The sequence below is a fragment of the Hirundo rustica genome, chromosome 2, assembly GCF_015227805.2.
Source record: "Hirundo rustica isolate bHirRus1 chromosome 2, bHirRus1.pri.v3, whole genome shotgun sequence".
NCBI classification, from domain to species: Eukaryota; Metazoa; Chordata; class Aves; order Passeriformes; family Hirundinidae; genus Hirundo; species Hirundo rustica.
Window position 1 is genome coordinate 1217062 of NC_053451.1, and position 23248 is coordinate 1240309.

At 48.1% G+C, this 23248-nt stretch overlaps 1 protein-coding gene across 6 annotated transcripts in view; it reads left to right on the plus strand.

Moving 5' to 3' along the window:
* FAM168A (family with sequence similarity 168 member A) overlaps window positions 1-21188 on the plus strand; it is a 121004-nt gene extending 99816 nt beyond the window's left edge. For 5 of the 6 annotated variants that reach the window (XM_040054727.2, XM_040054726.2, XM_040054725.2 and 2 more), the window contains 6 exons: window positions 10455-10535; window positions 15684-15809; window positions 17979-18121; window positions 18259-18433; window positions 19756-19885; window positions 20590-21188. In XM_040054727.2, the coding sequence (XP_039910661.1) occupies window positions 10455-10535; window positions 15684-15809; window positions 17979-18121; window positions 18259-18433; window positions 19756-19868 (638 nt within the window). In that variant the 3' untranslated portion in view covers window positions 19869-19885; window positions 20590-21188. The remainder of the gene's footprint in view (window positions 1-10454; window positions 10536-15683; window positions 15810-17978; window positions 18122-18258; window positions 18434-19755; window positions 19886-20589) is intronic. The other variant, XM_040054730.2, reaches the window with a different exon arrangement.
* Window positions 21189-23248: the final 2060 nt, after the last annotated feature.

The window sequence follows — 23248 nt, forward strand, 5'->3', positions numbered from 1 at the left end:
ATAGAATCCCCAGATCCTTGGGGGATGTTAAAGTCACAGCTATCCCCTGAACACAACCCAACACTGCCCTTCTAAAATGAGGGGGCAGAGAGTGCCCCAAGGAGCTTTAATTCCCTCTGTCCCTGCAAGTCTCCAAGGCCGGGCTGGATGGAGCTTTGAGCAGCCTGGATTTTTAAATCCCTCCAGGGATGGGGACTCCTCCACTTCCCTGGGCAGTCTGGACAATCCTTTCCATGAGGAAATTTTCCATCCTCCTCCCTCGCTCTCCATCTGCCATCCATCCTGTGAGTCACAGGGGTCTCCCAGTTATCCGTGTGAAATAATTGCCCCGCACAAATCTCGGGATTCCCTTTAAACAAGCCCGCCTGCTTCCCTGTGTCAAAACCAAGTAAAAGAGGAGCTGCCACAAATTTATCACTTTTTACCTGCCTGAGCAACCAGGAGGATGCACCTCAACCAGAAAATGTAATTTACTTAATTAGTAATCGCTTTGCTGAGTTGGACCGGTGTAGAAATCCTTGTTTTAAAGCAAGCAAATGGAAACTGTGCTAAAACATCCCAGGCTGTCACCCCTCAGCTGTGAGGTCTATTATGTTTGGATTTTCTCCTGGGCTTTTTGTAAGGAATAAAATATTTACAGGATGGAGGGAAAGGATTTCTATTTGCTTTTTTTGTATTTTTTTTTTCCCTTCCCAAGCTTTCTGAAGAGATGCTCTACAAGAACACCTGGTGTAAAAATACAACTCTAATTCAAGTATTCCCAGAAATTAGTTGGGTTTGTGTTTGGTTTTTGTTTTTTTTTTTTAGGAGAGGGATTATAGGGCATGAGCATGGTTTATAACACTTTTTTAGGGGTTGAAAAATTCAGTTTGTGAACCAGAAGTAGTAAATGCTGCATGGCCCCATGATTCCAGTGCTGTTCCTCCTCCCTGGATTTTGGTGAGTTGGGCAGGAGCTGGTGGGGTGCTCAAGGATCAGGTGTAATAGTCAGGGAATGTCATCCCAGCTTTTGGCTGGGAAATCAATAACAAAACCCTTGAGATAAGGGTTCTTTGTGGGATCACTGTATCCCTGCTGCCTTTCTGACAGAATCTTTGCACTTCCAAGCTGGTGAAATCAGATTTTATTTCCACCAGAGCCGTTTTTTAAACAGCACTGTGGAGTTTTGCCAGTTTAAATATTAGGGATTCTCAGCTTCCCCCAAGCACAATTTGAATCTGATCTCCTGGCCCAAATACATGTGAGAGACCCATTAAGCCTTTTAACACCCAAAACCTGCTTTTGTTAATATTCTCCGTGTGCTCCATCTGCTGCTGTGTTTGTCCATAGCCAATGGATTTGAGAGCGATTCACTTCTCTGGTCTGAGGCCAAAATGTTCAAAATACCATATGGACATTTGAAAGTTAATGAGCATTTCAAAATTTCAATATCTAAGGCTGTTGTGGTCCCCAAACCTGAGTCTTCCTTGAGTTTGGCCTCTTCTTGTAACCCTAAATATTTTATCATTTTGAATTTTTAGCTTTGCAAATGAAAATCACTACATTCATGCTTTGAAACTGGCCCTTTGGGGCAGTAATTTGATTTGTAACATTGTTTTGACTGTTCTGGAGCTGCCTATTGCTAAAATGAGCCGAAATAGGGAATGTGGTGTCCCCGGAGATGTTGTTTAAGGGTGTGAATCAAGGATGAAATCAGGAGGATGCTGCCAGTGCCAGAGGACAAAGTGAAGTGTCAAAAGCAAAGATGGGAGCCAGGACAGTGTTTGTGCTAGAGAGACCTCATTAGTCATTTAATTGATGGATTATTGATTAATTGATTCATTACCAGGCAGTTTCTGTTGTGTTAATCGTGGATCATGCTCAGGGCAGTGCTGGGCACCTTGGCTTTGGCCACACACCTGGAACACCATTTTTTAAGGCAGTTCCAAACCTGGCAAATTCAATTCAAGCATTTTGAATAAGAAAAACTAAAAGCAAGGCACTTTTTTGCCATCACTTCTTTCAATCCAAACCATTCCAGTATTCTATTCGTACCCAGTTGTTGCGAACATCAACTTGGAAGAAAAAAGAAATTATGATAGACAGAAAACAGAGACAAATTCCCAGTTCCAGGATCTAGGAAGGCATCAGGAATGCAGACTGGAGCAGTTGCCTTTCCTTAGCTGGAAGCACAGAGGTTTTGCACAGACCACACTCTGTGACAGGGCAAGAATTAACAGCTGGAGAAAAAAAACGAGGCTCAAACTGATTCTCTTTTTATCTCCTGGCTCGGGAGCAGAGCCGAAAAGGATGGATTGAAAATTAGCCAGATGAACAAGTGCATTTTGGACATGACAAAGGGCTGTTTTCCGAGCAGTTATTGTAAATATCGCGCTGTAACCTATAACCTGAGGGCATGGAGAGCACGGAGTCCTGCCTGCATTTCCAGTCCAACTCCTCCAGAAAGGGCCTTCACACCCCTCTAGAGCTGCCATAAAGACTCTGCCAGACCAGGAGCGTCCAGGTGAGGCTCTCCTCGCCCTCCACAAATTCAGGGAAATGGCAAATTCACGACTGAAAAGCAAATGAAGGCATTCCTGGGAGTGTCCTGGAAGGGGCTTGGAGCACCCTGGGATAGTGGAAGGTGTCCATGCTCATGGCAGGGGTGGGACTGGATGAGCTTTAAGGTCCCTCCCAACCTAAACCATCCCGGGGTTCTAATACTACATGGTCTGTTTCAAGCTGAGCGCTCTTCTGCCATCTTCATTTATTTTAAATCTTTCCAGCTAAATATTTCCCTGGGGAACATTATTGGATAAGGTTGAGCCACAATTAAGTATTTAAGAAAAACTGCAAAGCAGCTTCTTTATCTCAGGCTTCCACTTTCTGTGGACCAACAAACCCTTTTATTTTATCAGTAGGGGCTGTTCATATCCTACTTTGGATTCTTCAAATACAGAACGAAGCAAATCATTGCAAGGAGAATCAATGCTGCACAACTCAAACCCTTTTCCAGAACTTCTTTTCCACAGAGCCTTGTCTGAGCACAGGAGAGGATATGACACATGTCTGTGGCCCAGAAGTTATATTGATTGACAGTCTGACAAGTTCTGTCACTCTGGTTTATTTATAGTGTGTGCGCTAAGCAATCAACAATCTCTCTAATATTTTTGGACAGTTGCTCCTAGTTTTCAGGATGAGTTTTGCTCAGACAGCTGCAGTAAGGCCTGGGAGGTTTGTTTTGGATGTAGGTGGGAAGTAAAACTGAGGGGGAATTGAAATAAGAATGGAACGATCTCTTTTGTCCTACAGCTTACAGCTGTACTGAGCCTTAAAAAACTGGTCTGAAAGACAAGTTTAGTCTGAACAAGAGAAAATCGGGGCAATATGTGTCCAAAACAGTGCTTCTGTCACTTTCTTAATATCTTTTTGAGCTCATAAATTGTCCTAATTCCTGGCATGATGAAGGAAACAGCTTCCAGCTGACGTATGGCATCGTGCAACTACAGAGTCCCAGGGAAGAGCTCAGAGTTCTGTGCGAAGTCATCGCTATCCCAGCCAGGATTCTGCAAGATTCCTCGGGGCAGGGAGCCCCCCCCCATCCATCCCCTTGTCTTTGACCTCCAGCTGGGAAAAGCTCCTCCAGGCAGGCAGGACCCCATTGTGTCAACACTGTGACCCTGTGGAATGGAGACAAACAGGCAGTGCCACGTGTCCGAGCTGTCCTGCCGAGGACTGGAGGGTTTCTCTCCATCACCCCATGCCAGAGGCCCCTCTGCCACTCCCAGCGCTGTCAGCCATGCTTTCTTAGGAGTCTGTGCAATATAAAGGAAATGGGCATCAAAAGAACAGATTTCCTGCCGGATTCCTGTGGGTTTTGTCGGGATTTTGGGTTATGGTTTCTCCATGAGGTTGCCGAGACACGGTTGTGTTATGGGTGATGCCCATGGTGCTCCCGTCCTCGGACTCCAAGCGTTGTGCTTGCCATGAAAAATGTGGATAACCCATAAGGAGAATTCCTTAAGGAGCGTGTGCTGTCACAGAAATGGAATTCACCACCTTCTGGATCAAGCTGTGATCCTGGGGAGGGAGAGGAAGGAGACAGAAGGAGGTACAGACATCTTCTCACCAGAGAGGACCTGCACTCTTCCTTCCCCATCCTCTGCTCTGCAAGCCCAGAGCTGCCTCCTCCTGTGTAATGTCTTCGCAATCCTGGGAATGTGGAGTGATGGGATATTGGGGAGGAATTCCTCCCTGGGAGGCTGGTGAGGCCCTGGCACAGGGTGCCCAGAGAAGCTGTGGCTGCCCCTGGATCCCTGGCAGTGCCCAAAGTCAGGCTGGACAGGGCTGGGAGCAGCCTGGGACGGTGGAAGGTTGTTTTTTCATGGCTCTGGGTAATGAGCAGGAAATAGTTGCTGTTTATATAAAGGGAAGGACCCTTCAGGGGAAAAAAGAATCAACTGTAAAAGGTCTCCAGGAGTGAGATTGTCAAATGTGAGAGCAAATCTTTTTTTAAAGCCGTTGCTGTGTCTGGTGCATTCACATTCATTTGACTGCTCCACTCTTGGGCTGATGAGCCTTGAAACAGTAATAAGGGGGTGGCATTTTTTCATGGGAACAAATGTATTTATTATCCTCAGAGCCTTCAGAAACGCTGGATTCTCAACCATCCATTAACTTGCTCTTCAGAACAGTCCCACCCTTGCTTTCAGCTTTCCCTCTATTTTTACATCCATTTAGCATGAGTGGGCTGGAATAGCTTCATGGCAAGGTGGTGAGTGAGTGATGGGGTAGCTGTGGTGATGTGGGATGTTCAGTGGGAAACGAAACCTGCTCCAGCCCCTGGGCTCCTGCAGCATCCAGGTGCATTTACCTGGCTGCTTCTCCAAGGAGAGGCGTCGGGAGAGGTTTGGGTAGAACTTGCCATGGAAATGTGTCACATCACACAAATGGATCTGTGCACTGAGGGAAGGAAGGAAAGGTGATCCCGTCCTTCCTGCCCTGAGCTGGCAGAGCAGGGTTCACCCGGAGATGAGTTAAACAGCTCCCACTGAGCAGGGAAGGTCTAGCAGTGCCCTGTGTAAGGAGCTGCTCGGAGATCACCTCCCTAAATCCCTCATGGTGAGGGATATTCCCTGGGGACTGCTCCCCAAGAGGCAGGAGGAGATGCACGGCCTCAGCCTGGGGCTCTGCAGCTGTGTGAGGAGCCAGGCAGGCTGGGAAGATCCTTTTGGAACGAGGCTGGCTCATGCCATGGGGGAGAGCAAGCTCTGATGACACCCCTGCTGCAAGTCCGTTCGGAAACGCTGGAGCTCTTCATCTCTGGAGGCTGCGTTCCCATGCAGAATGAGTTCCCAGATGTCCTTCTCAGCTCTTTTCCCCGTGTCCCCTCTCCATCACATCTCCAGGCACGTTCTTTCCAGTGTCACTGCTCCCAGCAATCAACGTTCCGGGGCCTTTGCTGCGAGTCTGGCTGGTGCAGGCTTTGGTGGAGCTGTGCCAGCGAGCCTACACGGTGTCTGCTCTCTCATTTCTCACTGCTGGGGTAATTCCTCAAGTACCAAATCTGCACATTCATTTCCCAACATGAGATTTTCTGCAGGAATAAATTCCCGATCGCCCGAAAGGGAACGGATTTACAGCTGCATGTAGTTGAAGGCACGGAGTTTCTCACGTTTCTGTCCTGAGAAGGTGCTTGTAAATCCTATTTTTGAAGAGTTTCTGAGGGCTGGGCAATAAAGAATGAGAAATGCTGGATGGGCTTAAAATAGAACACGAAAGTGTTTTGCTGGGGAAAATGCTTTGGCTCCATCTGGCTGACCCGAGGAGGTGATCATAAAGCAGAAATGTTCCTGGGGCTGCTGCAGCTTCAGAGCTGTCACTCAGCAGAAACAAAGGGGTGGACAGTGGTTAACGGGGTTTAGAGGGAGGGTTGGTAAAACAGAATCACAGAATCAGGTTGGAAAAGCCCTCCAAGAACACTGAGTCCAACTGTTTCCCTACAACTGCCCCGAGCGCCGCATCCACATGGCTTCAGGCATGGGGACTCACCTCTGCCCGGGGTGATAATAAAAATATTTAAATATGTAAGTAATAAAAATATTTACCCACCTCAGAGCAATGAATGCCACAAGAGGGACACTTCTGTGTGCCTGCCTGGCTTTTCCTTCCAGGGAATGCTGGTGGTTAATGAGCTCTCAATTGCAGCAGGAGTGGAGCTGGAGTCCTTGGGAGTTCAAGGAGTTGAAGTGTGGTTTTATAGTGCTTTGTCCTGCCCTTAGATAAAGGACTTTATCATCTGTCCCTGTAAAAATCCTTGTGACAGGGCCACTTTCAGGAGTCTGCGCTGCTCGAGACTCGCGTAGGAGAAGAATGGAGGAGAATATTTCGTCTTTTAAATTAATGTCAGCTGCTTGTAGCAATTAAGGCCTTGATCAGATAATGGTCAATGAAACTACTCTCGAAAAAGTGAAATGGCACATTGTGGAATTCAGTGTTGTAAGTGACAATTCCCAGTGGGTGGGAGGCTGAGACATGGACCATAGCAAGGGCTTTGTAGCCAGGGAGAAGCAAATTCTCTTTCAAGAATTTCAAGAGAACCTTCAGAGCCTTAGCACTTGTGTGTTGTCATTGTTCGGCGTTATTTAGATGATTTTGCTACAGAAACATTTAAAACACATGAAAAATTAAAGATGGCCTTTTAAATGCCTACTTGATGCAGCCCCGTGTGCTCTTTGCTTTGCACACTTTACTGTGTGGTGATTTTTAAAGCAGCTCAGTCAGTGCCTCCCAGAGCTGGAGTGCTGTGTGTTTTCCTTGGAGAGGAGATTAAATGAACACTGCCTTTCTTACTCCTATTGATTGTGGAGATGATATTAAATTAAAACAAGCCACAAAACAACTTTGGATTTCTTCTATGAGGAATCTAATAAATTTTGTTCAATATTTTTTCATCTCATTTTCTTTCCTTCTGCACCACTGCAGAGCCTCAAGCAGAGACAGAGTCCTGTCACGTGCAGATCCATAGAAAGTAAAGGATATTTTCTTTCTGTTCCTGACCTTTTCATGTCGGGTGGGTTTGAGCCTCTTGCCGTTATTTTTCACTCAAGGTGACGAGGCAGGACAGAAATGGCAGGAGGGGAGCAGTGTCAGCAGGAGGAACAGGAATTTACAGGAGGTCTCTTAGGTTTTTCCAGGGGGAAAATCAGAGCAGGATGCCAGGTGCTTTGGTGTTGTCACCTCTCCTGAGATCATTCCTGGCTGTTGGATCCAGACTTGGTTTTTTACCCAAGGGAATGTGAGACATGGGGACCTTCATGGGGGACCACAGCTTTTGCCTCCATGTGGGACCTGATTTGGGATTATTTGGGGCATGGAGAAGAGCCAACAAACAACTCCGAAAGGCTCAAAACCAGTAAGATATAAAAATGATAGGATTATGGAATAGTTTTGAGTCAGAAGGGACCTTCTAAAGGTCATCCAGTTCCACCCCCTGCCATGGGCAGGGACAGCTTCCACTGTGCCAGGGTGCTCCAAACCCCATCCAACCCAGCCTTGGACACTTCTAGGGATCATGGGGCAGCCACAGCTTCTCTGGGCACCCTGTGCTGAGGTTTTATCACCCTCATTGTGAGAAGTGTCCTCCTCATATCTAATCTGAATCAACCCTCCTTCAGTTTGAAACCTTCCCCTTTGTCCAATCACAACAGGCCCTGCTAAATAAAAAAATATCTCGTGTATTTTTAAACCTGCTGGATTTGGAGTGCTGGGAATTTCCAGGCATGTTTCTTCTGGCACAAACTGCCCCAGATTCTGCTACTTTCTTATTTTTCACTATGTCCAAAAAAAGGAGCAAACCGCATTAATTTTCCTGTACCTTTCCCATCTCTGCTTTGCCTTAAAATAGAAAGGACAAGTTTTCTTGCTGGAGGTCAGCACTTATCAAAGTTTATGAGATCAGAGTGGAAGATAGTGCAGAGCAGGGCTTCTTTTTGCATCCAAAGCTATTAAAGCTTCCTTGATAGAAATCGTATTTATTTGAGCTGAAATGAATCCAAACTCAGCCATGACTTACCTTCAGAACAACAATGGTAAGGAGGAGTCCTGTGAAGCAGAAACTAAACCCCCCAAAAAGGAAGAAAGACCAATTGAGTCCCCAGCCCTGGAGGGTTTTGAATTAGGTGTGGACTGTTAATTAAGGATTATGACTAAAGACTGCAGCAGTCTGTGGGATTCAGGGCTTATTTTGGGGGGATTTTCCAGCAGCAAAGGTCAGAAGAGCCTCTTGGAGCCCCGAGAGACTGTCATCTAGATCCCTTGCAAATGAGCAAGGGAATTCCCAACACCACAGCACACACAGCCATCATCATCATCTGTGCCCATGGCAGGGGGCTGGAATTAGGATGATCTTTGAGGTCCCTTCCAACCCCAGTCAGCCTGGGATTTCACTAAACCAGGTGCCAAGAGGGTAAAACCCCATGGAGACACACAGGTGGGAGAATTTTAGGGAAAATACACTTCAAGAAGTGAGCTGGAGTTGGTTTAGCACCCCTGGCCAGATTGTCAGGAAGAAACGGGAAGAGCGTGCAGCGATGAACGTCCTGGAAAAGACAGGGTTATCTTCTAATGAACTGGAGAGAAGGGATATTTCTGATTTAAGATCCTCATCATTAATGCTCTGCTTGCAATCACCGGATCTGCAAATAACTTTCTAAGGAGCTTCTTGATTGCTGAAAGGCTTTAGATATTCCTGGGTACGATGACAACGGAGTTCTGTGTAGCCCAAAAAAAATAAAAAAATCTGTTAAACTGCTGCTTATCCAACATTAACTACAGCAATTTTTAATTAACCTGATTTAGAAGCCAAATATATCACTGATGAAAATGAGAGGGTAGAACATCCAGTCATTTATTCCAGTACAGTGGTCATGATTGTTGAATTAGATTTATTCAAATGAACCTCAACATTTTGCCACAGAAGTCAGTGGTGCCAGGGTTTGAAAGCAGTGGGATCTGGGGCATGGGAGGGGGGACTGTGCTGTGGCTCTTTTGGTGCCCAGAAGAGGGAAGTAGGGACCCACGCTCGCTTTTATTTAATAAAATAAAATATTTAAAAAGATGGGTGTAAATCCACCGCTAATTACCTCCTTCCAGCCTTTGCTGGCAGCCAACAGTCAGTGTCAGTGGGGCTTGGCATGGAAACATTTTCCAAGGGTCATTCCACTGGCTCTGCCCTGGGATGATGGCCAAGGGGACACACAGATAAACCGGGTGGTGACGCACAGCAAAGCCAAATTGTCCACCAGCAAAGCAGGATTAACGTGTCCCCTTCGCTCTGCCAGGGGGATTTACTCAGCAGCACCTAAGAAGGATGGGGTTATGTGGGTGTTACTCTTTTCGGTAGGGAAAACTTCCAGAAAATGCAAGGAAGTGAAGAGCAAAATGGTGACCAGTGACAGGACCCCGGGGAACAGCTGGAGCCGTGCCAGGAGATGTTTAGGTGGAATATCAGGGACAGGTTCTTCCCCCAGAGCGTGCTGGGCACTGCCCAGGCTCCCCAGGGAATGGGCCCGGCCCCGAGGCTGCCTGAGCTCCAGGACACAGGGCGGGATTGTTGGAGTGTCTGTGCAGGGCCAGGAGCTGGACTGGATGATCCCTGTGGATCCCTCCCAGCTGAGGATATTCTGTGACTCTGTGGAAAAGGAGCAGACCGAGGTGCAGAGGTTGTGTCTGTGGTCTCCACGGAGGACAGAAATTTCCAGTGAAGTAAGAGTTGGATGCTGGGCACCTGCACTGTGTGGGTGCACACAGGCGCTGGGGTGTGCCACGATTTCCAGCCCCCGGCTCCCATCACACAATTCCCCTGAACTCCCTGTGACCTCCCCGAGTGAGGCTGATGCAAACTGAAGATGCTCTGCAACCTTCCCCAAAGCGCCATTAAACCCTGCCTGGCTCCCAAGGTCCCAAGCGTGTTCCTTCCAGGTGGCCTGGCAGGTAATCAGGTCCCTCCTGGGAATGGCCCTTGTGCAGCCATGGGTGAATACAGGGCTGGCATGTTTTCCTGCAGGATCCCTGCCTTCCCTTCAGCAAGAAACTCTGCTTGATGGAAGTGCTGAGCTCTCCAAAGCGCTGCCCCGCAGCCCAGGAGAACCTTTCCGATACCGCTGTGCCGGTGGGGATTTGTGCCTGAATTCCACGGTCAGAGCGTGGATTTTCCCAGCAGTTCTCTCCAAAGCACAGTGAGCACACCTGCATTCTGCATTCTGATCCTTGTTTCCCACAGGACGAAAGATGAAATATTGATGACGTCACATGGAAGTCTGTGGAGCGCATTCATGGCCCTTCCTATTCCCAGAGAATCCCCCTGTGTTTTCCCTCGGTGGCCTCTGTGCTCACATAGGTTGTTGATTGCTTTTCAGGGGTGCCATCCTTGCTTGATTAATCAAATCCCAATTCCTGTTTTTCTCTCCTTTCAGGTTATCCGACAGGCTATCCCACCGCTGCCCCAGCCTACAATCCCAACATGTATCCAACCAGCAGCCCTGGCTACGCCCCAGGTAAAAATCCCGATCTCCCCTTAATTGCCGAGTTTTCAGTCTCCCAATTGTCATAAAATCAGCGGATCCCCAGGCTCAGGCACTTTCCAAGGCTGACGAAACACGAATGAGGGGTTTGTTGCCAAAATCTTTTGGTTTTGTCTCCTCCACATCACAGTTTACACAAATTTCATAAAACTGTTTATTGTGGATGATTCTGGAAGGGATCTGTTGTGTTTTGCTTGGGTTTATGTGCTTTTAATAAAGTCTTTAGCTGCATTTCTTCCCATTAAAGCCTTAACATGGAACATGAAACACTTTTTGTTCCCCTGGATTTGTGCTGGCCACCCTCAAATTCTCCTGAAGGGTGAAACACTGGAGGAATTAAATGAAAACAACTCCACGGAATAGGAAAAAGCCCATAAATTTATGAGTAGCTTGTCCTGCCAGAGGCTGGCGATGTTCTCCCTGCTCAGCCAGGAATGTAAATACTGCAGCATTCCAGCATTTTGGCCTGGATCTTATAAAATGTCACTGGTCCCCAGTCGTGCAGGCAGCGGCTCCTCCCCTGAGTGGGCAGATGGCCAAGGGAACACCCAAGTGAGAGGAAACCCCAAATCACTGCGGGACAGGGATTTTTGGGGGGAGTCTGTATTGCTTCTTGTGCATCTTAGACACCATCCTTGTGGGGGGTGGAGTTTCCATGAGAAAACATACTGAAACAACCCTCAGAAAGAAATGTCCAAGGCCAGGTTGGATGGGGCTTGGAACAGCCTGGGATAGTGGGAGGTGTCCACAGCAGGGAGGGGAACAAGATGGGCTTTAAGGTCCCCTCCAACCTGAACAGTCGAGAAAAGCAGGAGAGAGCTTTCCTACACAGGGATAACCCTGAAAATGGGGTTCTCCCAGGCCTGTCCCCTCCACCCAGCAGAAGGGACACAGTGAGAGCTAAGCTGTCCATCTGTCCTGGTTTCTCCTCACTGCAAACAGCTTTCAGAAGCTTCCTCACCATTGTCCCATACAGAATAATCCCCCCAAACCCCTTTTCCAAGATGTTGGTTATTCCCTACCTTTGTCCCCATGGCTGTGGCTGTGGGCGTCCTCTCATGAAAAATGCTTTGATTCCTGCTCTGTTTTATCACTACAATCCTTTGGAGAAAGCAGCTCTGCAGATTCATTATGGCTCGAGTTGCTGGTTTTTTTGTTTGTTTTTTTTTTTTAAAAAGCTGTGCCAATTATTGTCTGTTGCTTTAGATTTGCATGATGTGGTCAATCTTCTTTGTGCCAGTCAGCCTTTTGTTCATTCCCAGTGCAATCCTAATCTTTCCTGATTTGCTTTCCCTAAAAAAAAAAAAAACCAAAAAAAAAACCAAACAAACAACCCCCAAAAACCCACAAAAACAAACAAACAAAAAATCTTCAGATCATTTTTGTCCCCCCACACCAGATCTTTTTGTTGCACAGCTTAATGCTCAAGCCAGAGAGCTGCCACGGCAATTTGACATTTCAATTTCATTCCTCTGCTTCTCATCCTTAAAAAATGCTTTTAGTAATTTCCATCTTGGAAATCTCCTGATGTCCAGAGAGCTGGCAGGTTGTTTTGCATGGAGAACAAAAACCTTCCAGTAGGTTACAGAGCTAAGCACTAAACTGGGGAGGAAACGATGAAGATTAGAATTCAGAAATTAAAACTGAAATGAAAATGCTGAAACTTTTTATAGAGTTTCTCATAAATTTTGAGGCCAAGTTGGAGAGACCTGGTTTGGGTAAAGGCGTCCCTGGCCAAGGAACTGGAATTGTCCTTAAGGTCCCTTCCAACCCAAAACGTTCTGTGGTTCTGTTATAAACAATTTTTATTCTAGCTGTTGAAATTGATACAATTTAATATCACAGCAGGATATTAAACCATTTTAACCACTCTGGGAAGCAGGAGCAGGCTCTGCTGCTCAGGACCTCCCAGCACCACACTCAGTGGTCTCTTCTCAATGGAAAGCAGACTTCCAGGAGGAAAAAAAGAAGAGATTTTGAGAGCCAGCTGATGGGAAAAAGTGCCATAAAATCTCCCAGCAGTGGGAACATGTGACAGAGTGACAGCATCCTCAACTGTGTTAAATGGAATTGGGCTGAACTAATTCTGTGGTTCAGTGGCTGAGTTAAAACCTTCATCAGTACTGAGAGTGTTTCCTCAAATTGAAGGAGCTGCTGTCACACAGGAGGCTGGAAAAAGCCTGGAGAGGAATGTGCTCCTGGTGTCCTTCAAGCACACTGGGAATCAGCTTGGGGTTTAAAATCTTGGACTTCTGAAAGAGCAGACTAATTCTAAATATGTTTTTAAGGGATTTTAGACATTGAGTCTAAAAAAGAAAGAGATGCTGCATGTTCCCAGCAGAATTACTGCTCCTGAACATCCCATCCATGGACAAGGTCCTCTTCCAAAGCTCCCAGGCTGGGAAGGAGGTGGTACCTGCTGGCAGAAATCCCTCCAGCTCACTAGAAAGCAGTCACAAACCAAGGGTTCATCTGGTTCTCCATATGGAGATTAACCAGGCAAAGGTTCCCCTCAAGTACTGCTTGGAACAGAGCTCGGGAAGGGTGGGAAGAGCTTGTGGTTTCTGAATCCTTGAGATGTAACTGCAAGCAAGGTCTCTTGATCGGAACCATTCTGTTCCCAGCTCGATCACCCTCTCTGCTCCACCCTAAAGATGCTCCTGCTCACTCTCAGATGTCTCTTGCCTGAAACCTCACGAATTTTGCTGGATTCCATGCAAAGTCCTGGTGGGAGATCGACCTCTGAGTGAAGATAATTCCAGTTTTCAAATCCCACCCTCTTTTGTCCCTGATGTTCTCCAAACGCTCCCTGATGCTTCCCTGGAAGTCAGAGATGCTCATGCTCTTCTCTTGACCTCATGGTTCCCAAAATCCTGGGTTCCACGTGGCAAATTAAATGACGTAGTGACCAAAGCCTTGTAACAGCATCAGAAGGAAACAAGGAGAGGATCTTGGAGTCCCCTTGGTCCAGTCCTTCAGTGAGGAAAGGGAAATGATAACTGGAGCCAGTCTTGATTTCTCCCTCTCCCAGTGCCACATTTCTAGTGGATATTTGTGGTGTTTGAGCCCAAAAAGTGTTAAATTATTCCCCAGATTATTCCAAAGGAGCCCTACAAGCAAGGGCTTGAGCTGGACTGGATGATCCTTGTTGATCCCTCCCAGCTCAGGATGTTCTGTGATTCCATCAGTTCCTTCCCATTCTACTTCAAGTTCCTGCCTTGTGTGATTTCCCTGCTGCATTTTCCCACAGCTTTTAGAGGGAGACACACAAGGGCAAAACACCAGCATTGCAAACTCAGGCTTGCAATAAGCCTGCTTTTTTAGGACGCTGTTCTTTAAAAATCCCTTTTAAGTATGCAAAAAATAAGCATCTAAAGTCACTCTGCTGCAGAGACACAATTAAAAAAAAAATAAAATTATGTATGTCTTCATTAAGCCTGATGCATGTTCCCTCGCAGGCATTCTGTCTTGCACATGGTTGTTTTGTTTTAACTTCCTTCATTAAAGCCTCCCTTTTTATTTTCCTGAAAGTAGGACACACACTTTGCTCCTGGAGGCTGGCTGAGGCTGGAGCTGTGTTTATTAATAATGCAGGGCAGAAGTAATGGCATTGCAGTGGTATCCTAACAGAGCAGAACTAAAAGCAGCCTCAGAATTTAGGGATCTGTGTGGGAATGTCGTGGGACAGGATGGAGGCTCTGATCCCCCATTCCTGCTTCTGGATCCTGCCTGGAGGAAAGGCTGCTTTGCAGGAGGAAGTTGGAGCATCAGCAGTGCTCTGAGCCATCCTCTAGAGGTGCCCAGCCACGCTTTGGGTCTCCTAAGGGATATCTTGGGCTCTGGAGAAGTGAATATCCCAGAGTGCCTCACAGGGCTTTCCAAGGATAAATGCTCCCATAGTTTTGAGGCACTCAGGCACGGGACTGCCTGGGGAATTAAGCTTATTGCAAACTTTGTGTAGGGCTGGAGGCCGTATCCATCACAAATGAGGTTGTCAGAGGGAAGCAAGATATCCTGCAATGGTTTGAAAGGGTTCATAGTTCTGTCTTTTCCACTTAAAATATGTCCTGAACATTCCCACCTCATCTAAAGGGCCTGTCAGGAAAACTGAGCAGCCCCAGTGCTGCAGAGACCCACAGCTCACATTGTTTGCTCAGCTCCCGCTGGTTGATTTGCCAGGGATTAAACCAATAATGAATAAAAACTCTTTATTTTCTTTATTTTTAGTTGAGAGGATAAACTAAATCTAGAAGACTCTGGTTGGAGGTAGCCCTTAAAAGATATTAGGCAGCCATGGCTGGATTGTGATCCCTTTGAATTATTGCAAAGCACCAGGAGGAATTAATGTTCCTGGAAGCCTCCTTGATCCACCTTTTGTGTAGTTTTAAGTGATGGATTCTCCGAGGATCCGTGGTTTAATAAAGAGCATGCAGAGCTATGGCAATCTCCCAGCCATCTCCAACCCAAATTGCCTTGATTTTGTGGCAGGTTTAATGTGGAGAGGGAAAACCACAGAGGAAGCATTCGTGTAACGTTGGGCTGAATTGTCTCATCTGTCTCGGAGATTAAAACCTCTGTGAAATCCAGAGGCAAAAATGAATCTGAATCTGAATAAAAGCACAAGTGAAGGAATGCTTCTCTCGGAGCGCTGGGAGTTGCTCTCCGGTGTGATGTTCCCGAGTGCAGCCTACCATGGAAAATAAAGCAAGGCAGCCTGGAAATCCTTAATAACTCCCAAACCTTTGGGAGAGGGCAGAGACTTGGAGCAGAAAATGATCGGTGCGTGAATGGAGGAGAAATGGGGCTTGAATCTCTGACTTCCCACAAACCTCCTGCTTTTCTGTTGAAGGAGGAGGAGGAGGAGGAGGAGGGAGACACTCCAGATGTACAGCTGTACCTTCAGAGAGGGTTAATTTAGAGTCTGAGCAGATATGCTCGGCCTTGAGACTCCAGGAAGATTTCCAAGCCCAAGGACCAAGGTGTAGAGTCCCTTCCGTGGGGCTCAGCACCTCAGGGGTCAGAACTTAGGGGGAGGAGATTATCGAGGTGATTCCAATGTGACATAAGTGTGGGAAGTTGCCTCTCGTTGCTCTGTGTGACACCTCTTTGTCTCCACTCAAGCCACACTTCTGATGAAGCAGGCCTGGCCCCAGACCTCCTCGTCCTGTGCCACCGAGGGCACCTTCCACCTCCCGGTGGACACCGGCACCGAGAACAGAACCTACCAGGCTTCTTCTGCAGCATTCAGTAAATAAACCTTTCCTTCTGGGGCTTTACTGGGTTGGTTTGTGCCTGTTTGCCTCCCCTGCTGGGGCTTGATTTGTGGACAGGGTTATTTGGGATCACAGAGCCCAAGGCTGGTTCGGGTTGGGAGGGATTTAAAGACCATCTTGTTCCAACCCCGTGGGCACCTTGCACTAGACCAGGTTGCTCCAAGCCCCATCCAACCTGGCTTTGATGGATTAAAACTATGAAGGATCATGAAAAGGAGAGCGCTGACCCTCCTGCTGCTCCTGCAGAGGAGGAATTCCAGTGGAGAAGGTGAAACCTCTCTCAGCTGAGTGTTTGATCCCTGGGAGCAACCTGGGGTTGTTCGCGGGCGTTTATCTGCAAAGGGACATTATTCCCTTGAAACTGAGAGAATTCCAAAATAAAGCCTGATTTTCAAGGAGCGCTGTTGAACTCCCACCTTGTAATCCAGGCTGGCTGAGCAGGAGCAGGGGGAGTTTAGGGATGCAGTCCAACAGGCTTTTCCAGTGCAGCCTTGTCATCTCATCCCTGAAGAGGATAAGTAGTGCCTCCAGGAGGGCTGATAAGCTCCCTGATAAACCCTGGGATGCTTTCCCTGGTATGTGGGGTGTCCTTTGGCCCCTGTCTGACTGTTCCCTGCTAAATCTGGGGCATGAGTGGCATGGGGTCAGTGTTCCCCACCTTCCGGCTACTCCAGACACCTTTTTCCCCACTAAATTAAATCAATTACACAGCAAGGTGAGAGAAAGAAATATATTTATTTTTAATGAAAAGAGCTATTAAAAATAAATATTTTAAAAGCTTTTGGGAGACTTTCTTTTGGAAAAGGGATGTCCCTACCACTCCTTGGGATAGAGGCCATACACTGGGCACAGTCCAGCCCTCAGAGCATCTCTGTGACCTCCTCTGGACTGGCTGGGGCAGCTCTGCAGGTGGGATCTCACCTGAGGGAGGCAGAGGGGCAGAATCTGGATGTGGACATCGAGTCAGTTCCGTGCCCAGTTGAGGAATCCTGCTTGTGGTGAACCCTGGAAACCAGCGGCGATGGCGACACAAAATTCCCCACTGAGCTCTTTCCCCCACCGCCGCCAGCAGCCCTTTACAGAAAAACATTTCTCTGCAATCCAGGGCCCTTGTGAGCTGCAGGATCAATAAGGCTGAGATTTCTCGAGTGACATGAGGGATTTAATCAGCAATTTTAATAGAAGCTGGAGCTTAAAGGCTCACTGCTGCTGAACCACAAAGCGGCAGCAGCACGGGCCACACCAGCCTAATCCTAATAAGGTGTTAGTCATAATTAGGCTTTAAAATTATCTGCCAGACAGAGGAGAGCCTCCATCATCTTGTGTCATTAAATCTTGATTTCACATTGTTTTACCTGCAGGTTGTTCTGTTTTTTCCCCAGTTTATACACACAGCAGATTACATCTGCCTGGGTTATTATGTTTAATACCTTTTTAATATAGGAGATAAGTTGTCCGTAATTCATGAGTCAGGAAACCACTGCAAGTCTTGTTATTCAAAATGGTGAATAAACACACAGGCACACTCTAGACACAGCTCAGAAATGAAGTGTGATGCAGAGAACTGGCAGCCTCTGAGGTCTTTGTTTGAAAAAACAAGTTCAGACTAGACAAAAAAATCCATTAGATGGAAAAACAGGAGGTTGGTTAGTCTGTGGGTGACATTGGGTTCCTGGAGGAGTCCTGATGGAGGAGGCTCCACTTCTGCACTGATCAGCATTTCAAACCTTTTCCACTTGTCATTCAAAGACGATTGCTCTCCTGCTCATGTGAGTGAGGAAGAGTCACAGCTATTCCCCTTGTTAATTAACACTTATTTTTCCAGTCTGCAGTAATCAGGAGGGGGTGAGATGCTGTTTGGGAGTTCCTAAAAGCTCTGTGTGTTCTTTGCACCGTTTCACTGCTTGGAGGATGATGTGGGATATTAGATTTGAAATCTTGGCCTCCTCTAATTGCTGAACACTGGTGGAGTAAATAAATTAAATATATTTGAGTGTTTTGGCTGGGCTGAGCTTTGGCTTCTCCTCTCCATCCCACACAGTCCTCGGGGCCCGTTTGCTCACGGGATGGTTTCTCCCGGTCCTCCTGGCAGCCCTGAGCAGCCATCCCAAGCCCTGACTGGGGCCCCTCTTGTCTCTGGCAGGGTACACTGCGGGGACTCCCTACAAGGTGCCACCGACCCAGAGTAACAACGCCCCTCCTCCCTACTCGCCGTCCCCGAACCCGTACCAAACCGCGATGTACCCCATCAGAAGTGCCTACCCACAGCAGAACCTGTACACCCAGGTAGGTGCCACCTCCTGTCCCCTCATCGTGCTGGGATGCTGAGACTGGAGCATCCTGCCGTCGCCAGGAACCGCATAAGCCTCCGGGGTCCAGCGTGACGGCGGGATCTTTTTTTCTTCTTCCCTCTTCTGCAACAGGGAGCTTATTACACCCAGCCCGTGTACGCGGCCCAGCCTCACGTCATCCACCACACCACGGTGGTGCAGCCCAACAGCATCCCCTCGGCCATCTACCCGGCCCCGGTGGCCGCGCCCCGCACCAACGGCGTGGCCATGGGCATGGTCGCCGGCACCACCATGGCAATGTCCGCAGGTAAGCGGGGAGCCCTTCCCGTGCCCTGAGGCCCGCGCAGAAAACTTCCCCGTGCGTCCCGAGTGCTGCCCCGGCCCTGCAGGGTGCACGCCGCTCGCCTGCCGGTTTTGCTTGCTGCTTACTTCTCCTCTGCAGGCAAAAATGCAGTGGTTCGCCCCAAATCCTGGTCTGACTCAGCAGGGGAGACCTTTGCTTTGGCTCACTCCTGCATCCTTAGACGTATTATTCCGTATCCTTGAGTATGTTTTCCTTTCCTCTGTCTGTTCCATAAGCAAAGGAGTAACCAGGCTGGTCCATCCTCACGTAGTTGTATTTCTCTCAGGCTCTTATTTTTAAGACACTTTTGGTCATGTTTTTGTTTCACAAAATGAATGTTAGCCTTGTTTTATCTATCCCAGCTCCTCTACATTTTATGTGCAGATTCTAACTGCAATTAATTGATAGTACATTAAGTAAGATAGGGGCTGGTTTTATATTTTCCCAAAGCCTTTATTTTTCTCCTTAGCAATTCTTAGGACTGTATATTGAATTATGCCAAGAAATGCATCATTCATCCTTTTGCATCTGCATTAGCTGTGAAATAGGAGTGTGTAAAGGGACACAATCCCTATTCCAAGCAGAGATATTGCAGCCTGGATGTGACAAGAACCACTCTGAGAGATTTACTGTTGCTTATATTGAGAAGTGGATAAATGTAATTAATGCACGTGGGATGTGTTAGAATTTCATTAATAACATTTGTAGAGAGATACCCAGAAACTGAGAATTTGGTTTGAGCACTCAGTTGCTCCCAGGACAGGGCAGTCCAGGGCTGTGTTCTCCCTTCCCATGAAGGCACTGTGCAAATTCTGGCCTTAAATCCCTCTCTTGACCGTCTGCAGAGATAAAAAAAGGCTCATCTTAATTTTCCCTGGAGATCTGCTGTGGTTTTTCCTCATCTCCCTTCCAGTTTGTTTCAGATCTGTGCAGTGGTTTGCTGTCCCAGTTTAGCCCAGTGTTTTCAGCAGGTAGATTTCAGCAGGTTGTGGCCAGCTCTGCTACTGCTCTTTAGGGACAAGGAACACTGGAAAAAAACAAGGAAAACCTTTTAAGGGTAAGGGCCAGAGGTAGCATGGAAAATCTGCTGAAGCTTCAGGTGTTCTTACTCAGTTTGTGGTGCTGGCTAATCGCAATTACATGGGTCCAACACCTCCCAATCAGGTATGGCAGGCAGAAGAAAAGGGAAAAGGAAAAAGGAGGCAGCTGATGCTGTTCCTGCCCCACTGTACCCGCGGATGCCACTTCCTCTGCTCTGTGACCAGTGTTTGTCCCTGTCCCTGCAGGAACCTTGTTGACCACCCCCCAACACACTGCCATCGGAGCACATCCAGTGTCCGTGCCAACGTACAGGGCTCAAGGAACCCCCACCTACAGCTACGTACCTCCACACTGGTAAACCACTGGCCAATCCATGTGAGTGCTGCCTCTCGCTCTGGACGAGCCTCCCAACCCCATCCAACCTGCCCTCGGACACTTCCAGGGATGGGGCCTCGTGCCAGGGCCTCCCCACCCTCACAGGGAGGAATTGCCTCCCCCTATCCCATCCAGCCCTGCCCTCTGGCAGTTTGAAACCACTACCCCAGGCCTCGTCGTGCATTCCCTGACAAGGAGTCCCTCCCCATCTTTATGTCCCTGGAATATTTCTTTTCCCCTGCTGGGAGATCGCGCTGTCCGTTAGCGCCGGGGGTGCGTGCGACTGCCTGTGTGTTCCTGTCATGCTCAGGATCCCAGAAATCCCAGCTGCTTGTTCCTGGAGCCCTTGGCCCATCACGCCCAATTACCGGGACAGGCACTTGATGGGAACACCATGCTGCCCAGGGAGGCGGCGGAGATTCCATCCAGCCCCGGGGTTATCTGAAATCTCTCGGTGCCACACAAATGAATCCTGCCCCTCCCAAATTGGTGTGCAATTAGCAGGGGGCATCCCATCTGCACATTTGTAATCCTCTGCCTTGGATGCCACCAGCGAGCTGCTGCTTTCCCAGCTCCCTTGCCCGAGAAATTGCCCACAGGGAGGGTTGAATTCCATATGGATCAGCTCCACGTGGCACAGGGGTGCAGAGAGGAGGAGAACATCCTTCCAGCTCCCTGTTTTTAATGTATTTGCTCTCTTCCAGATCCGGAGTCAAACATTGTATGCAACTACACAAGTCTTACATCGGTGCTGCAGCCGCTGGGCCGCAGCGCCTCGTCTGTTTGCAAGAACAAAAGAAAAAAAAAAAGTGCAAGGGTCACTTTATGCATTCTTTAGTGGTTTTTGTAAAAGCTGCTTTTTCTAATCTTCTGCCTCTTTTTTTCCCCTTCCCCGCCCCCGTCCCCCACATGAATTGTGTAACACACATACTGACACTGAGCAATAGTCAAGTTCTCTCTTCGGTCCTATCATTTGAAAGCTCAGAATCTTCACTTTTCCAGCATTGCCCAGCTGAGTGGTGCAAAGATCCCCCCACTTCTTGTTCGTTTGGGTTCTTTCTGTTATTTTTCTGTTGTCGTTGTTGTTGACAAGAGCCTAGATTTTTTTGGCTAGTAAGAGTGGTTGATGTTCAGGGTACTATGTGAAAAGCACAGCACTGGTAGGCAGGCTTATTCCGATTTGGTTTGGGTATTTTTAGTTGGAGAATATAAATTATTCAATCTTCCATAACATATTACAAGAAAATTGGTGTCTTCCAGATAGCTGTCGTGATAGATTATAAATGCATTATCTGCAGTGGAATTCTGAACTCATCCCTTCTTTTTGTAGGAGTAAGAGAATATAAATATAATTAGCGACGTAACACACTTGTCTTAGGAAGCACGAGGACTGGTCACCGGCGGGTCTTTGGTCTGCTTTTTCCAACTGGGCAAACGGATGGTGGGTGATGGGAAGGCAGCAGCAGGAAGACGCATGCCCTGGGAGCATCTTGAACCTCTTGGGAAAACGGGATGCTCCACCTCAGCCACTTGCGTGGCTGCTGTTTGCCAGCAGAGGTGCGTTGGGCAGCTGCTGAGGGAAGCAAGGAAATGTCCAAAGGTTGGGTTGAAGAGCTTCTCCAGGTCCAAGGGTTGATCTGGAGAGCTTCTCTCGTTTTAGGGTTTGGTCTGAAGAGCTCCTCCAGGTTCAGGGTTTGGTCTGAAGAGCTTCTCCAGAGCATGGTGGTGTGGGAAAAGAGGGTGTCTGGTTGATGGAGATGCCTTCAAGGCAGGGTGAGGGGAAGATGTGTGGCTTCACCTTGCACCCATGGTGTTGGCAGGGCTGAGACCAAACCGTGCTGTCTGTGGGGCACTTGAGGTGTCCCCCTCCCGTTGTTTGGGTTACAGCTCCAGGACTTCCAGGAGAGATGTTCATCCAAGCACAAATACCAGCACCATAGGGAAAGGCCGGGGAGGGGGACGATGTCTGGCTGCTCTGCTTGGAGAAGTGGGAGAGGAGGAAGCAATAGCAATAAACACGTCGCCTTCTTCACGGGAAGGCACCTGAGAAGAGGTGACAGCAGGGAAGGTGATCCACCGTTGACATGGACAGGATGGAGGACACCAGGCACGCAGAGGCTCTGGGCATCAGGGTCGTTTTGGGGGGATTTGGCTTACCCGGGGACGTGGGGACAGGAAGCTGGTGACATCCCCCCTCGGGGTGTCCAAGTAGAGCAATAAGTTGTCTTGAGGGGAGCAGAGGCAGTTTGGATTTGCAGACAGTGCTTGTGGCCAGTTTGTTTTTAAATCCTTGTCACTAAACCCAGCATAGAAACAAGGTTTTTGGGATTTTATTGGTTTTTTTAAGACAATAGCTTGGTTGGGTTTTGATTTTTGCCTCAAGTGTGCCAAAAGCGTTCCATGCTCTCGGTGGTGTCTCCCAGCCTGGCTTCTGCTGCCACTGGGAGAGCTCCTGGAGCTCCTGCCCTTGAGCATGGGCCCGGTGGGGAGTAACCAGCCTAGGGATCCCAGGAGGATTTCCCTCCCACTGGCTGGTCCCGGGTGGTTTGTCAGGTTGGGTGTTGGCGTTGGCACTTCTGTTTGGGGGTCATTTGTTTGACTGTGCTGGTTTTGAAGGAAATCTAGAGCAAAGCTCTGGTTGATCTCCTCAGCCACAAGGGGAACAAAGCGGGGGAAGACTGGAGGCCAGTGCTGTGGGGTGAGGAAGGGGCACCCCTGTGCTGCACTTCTGGTTCATATAAAGAGAAAGGAGAAAGAAAAAACAGAAAAAGAGCCAATAATTAGAGGGTTCCCCATTTGGCTTGGCAAAGCCAAGGATTAGTAAAGAGCAACAGGACCTTGGGAAATAACACCACCACATCGTCTTTCCACCATTTGTAGCACATTGCAGTTAAACCTGGTCCAAAAAAATCCCCAGTAGATCCTAAGAATGTTGATTTTGTGTTACACTCCAGGAGTTGTCTGTCAGCGTTGAGTCAGGTCTCCCAGTGTAATGGTGCTCCGGTTTGTGGGGTCCGGCGAGCTTTGGGATCCCAGCCTGGGCTTGGCAAGTGACCTTTCCCAGCAGACACCATCCCACCACTGTCCCAGAGACCCTGCACTGCTTTAGGAATCACTGCTAAAAATTTGGCCCATGTGTGGAAAGGAGATGTTGGGCTTTCTCCTGGAAGGGAAAAAAAAACCCATTAAAGGTGGTGGAGAAAGCCCCAGGAGCTGAGCGTGGTGGATCACCCAGTGTTCCCACTGATGACACCTGACACGGGGCAGCTGGGTTTTAATTCCTTTGCTTGGATCAATAGCAGATCCAGTGCTCCTCATCCCATTATTCCCAGGCAGAAATACTTATTAACCAAGGTGTGAAGA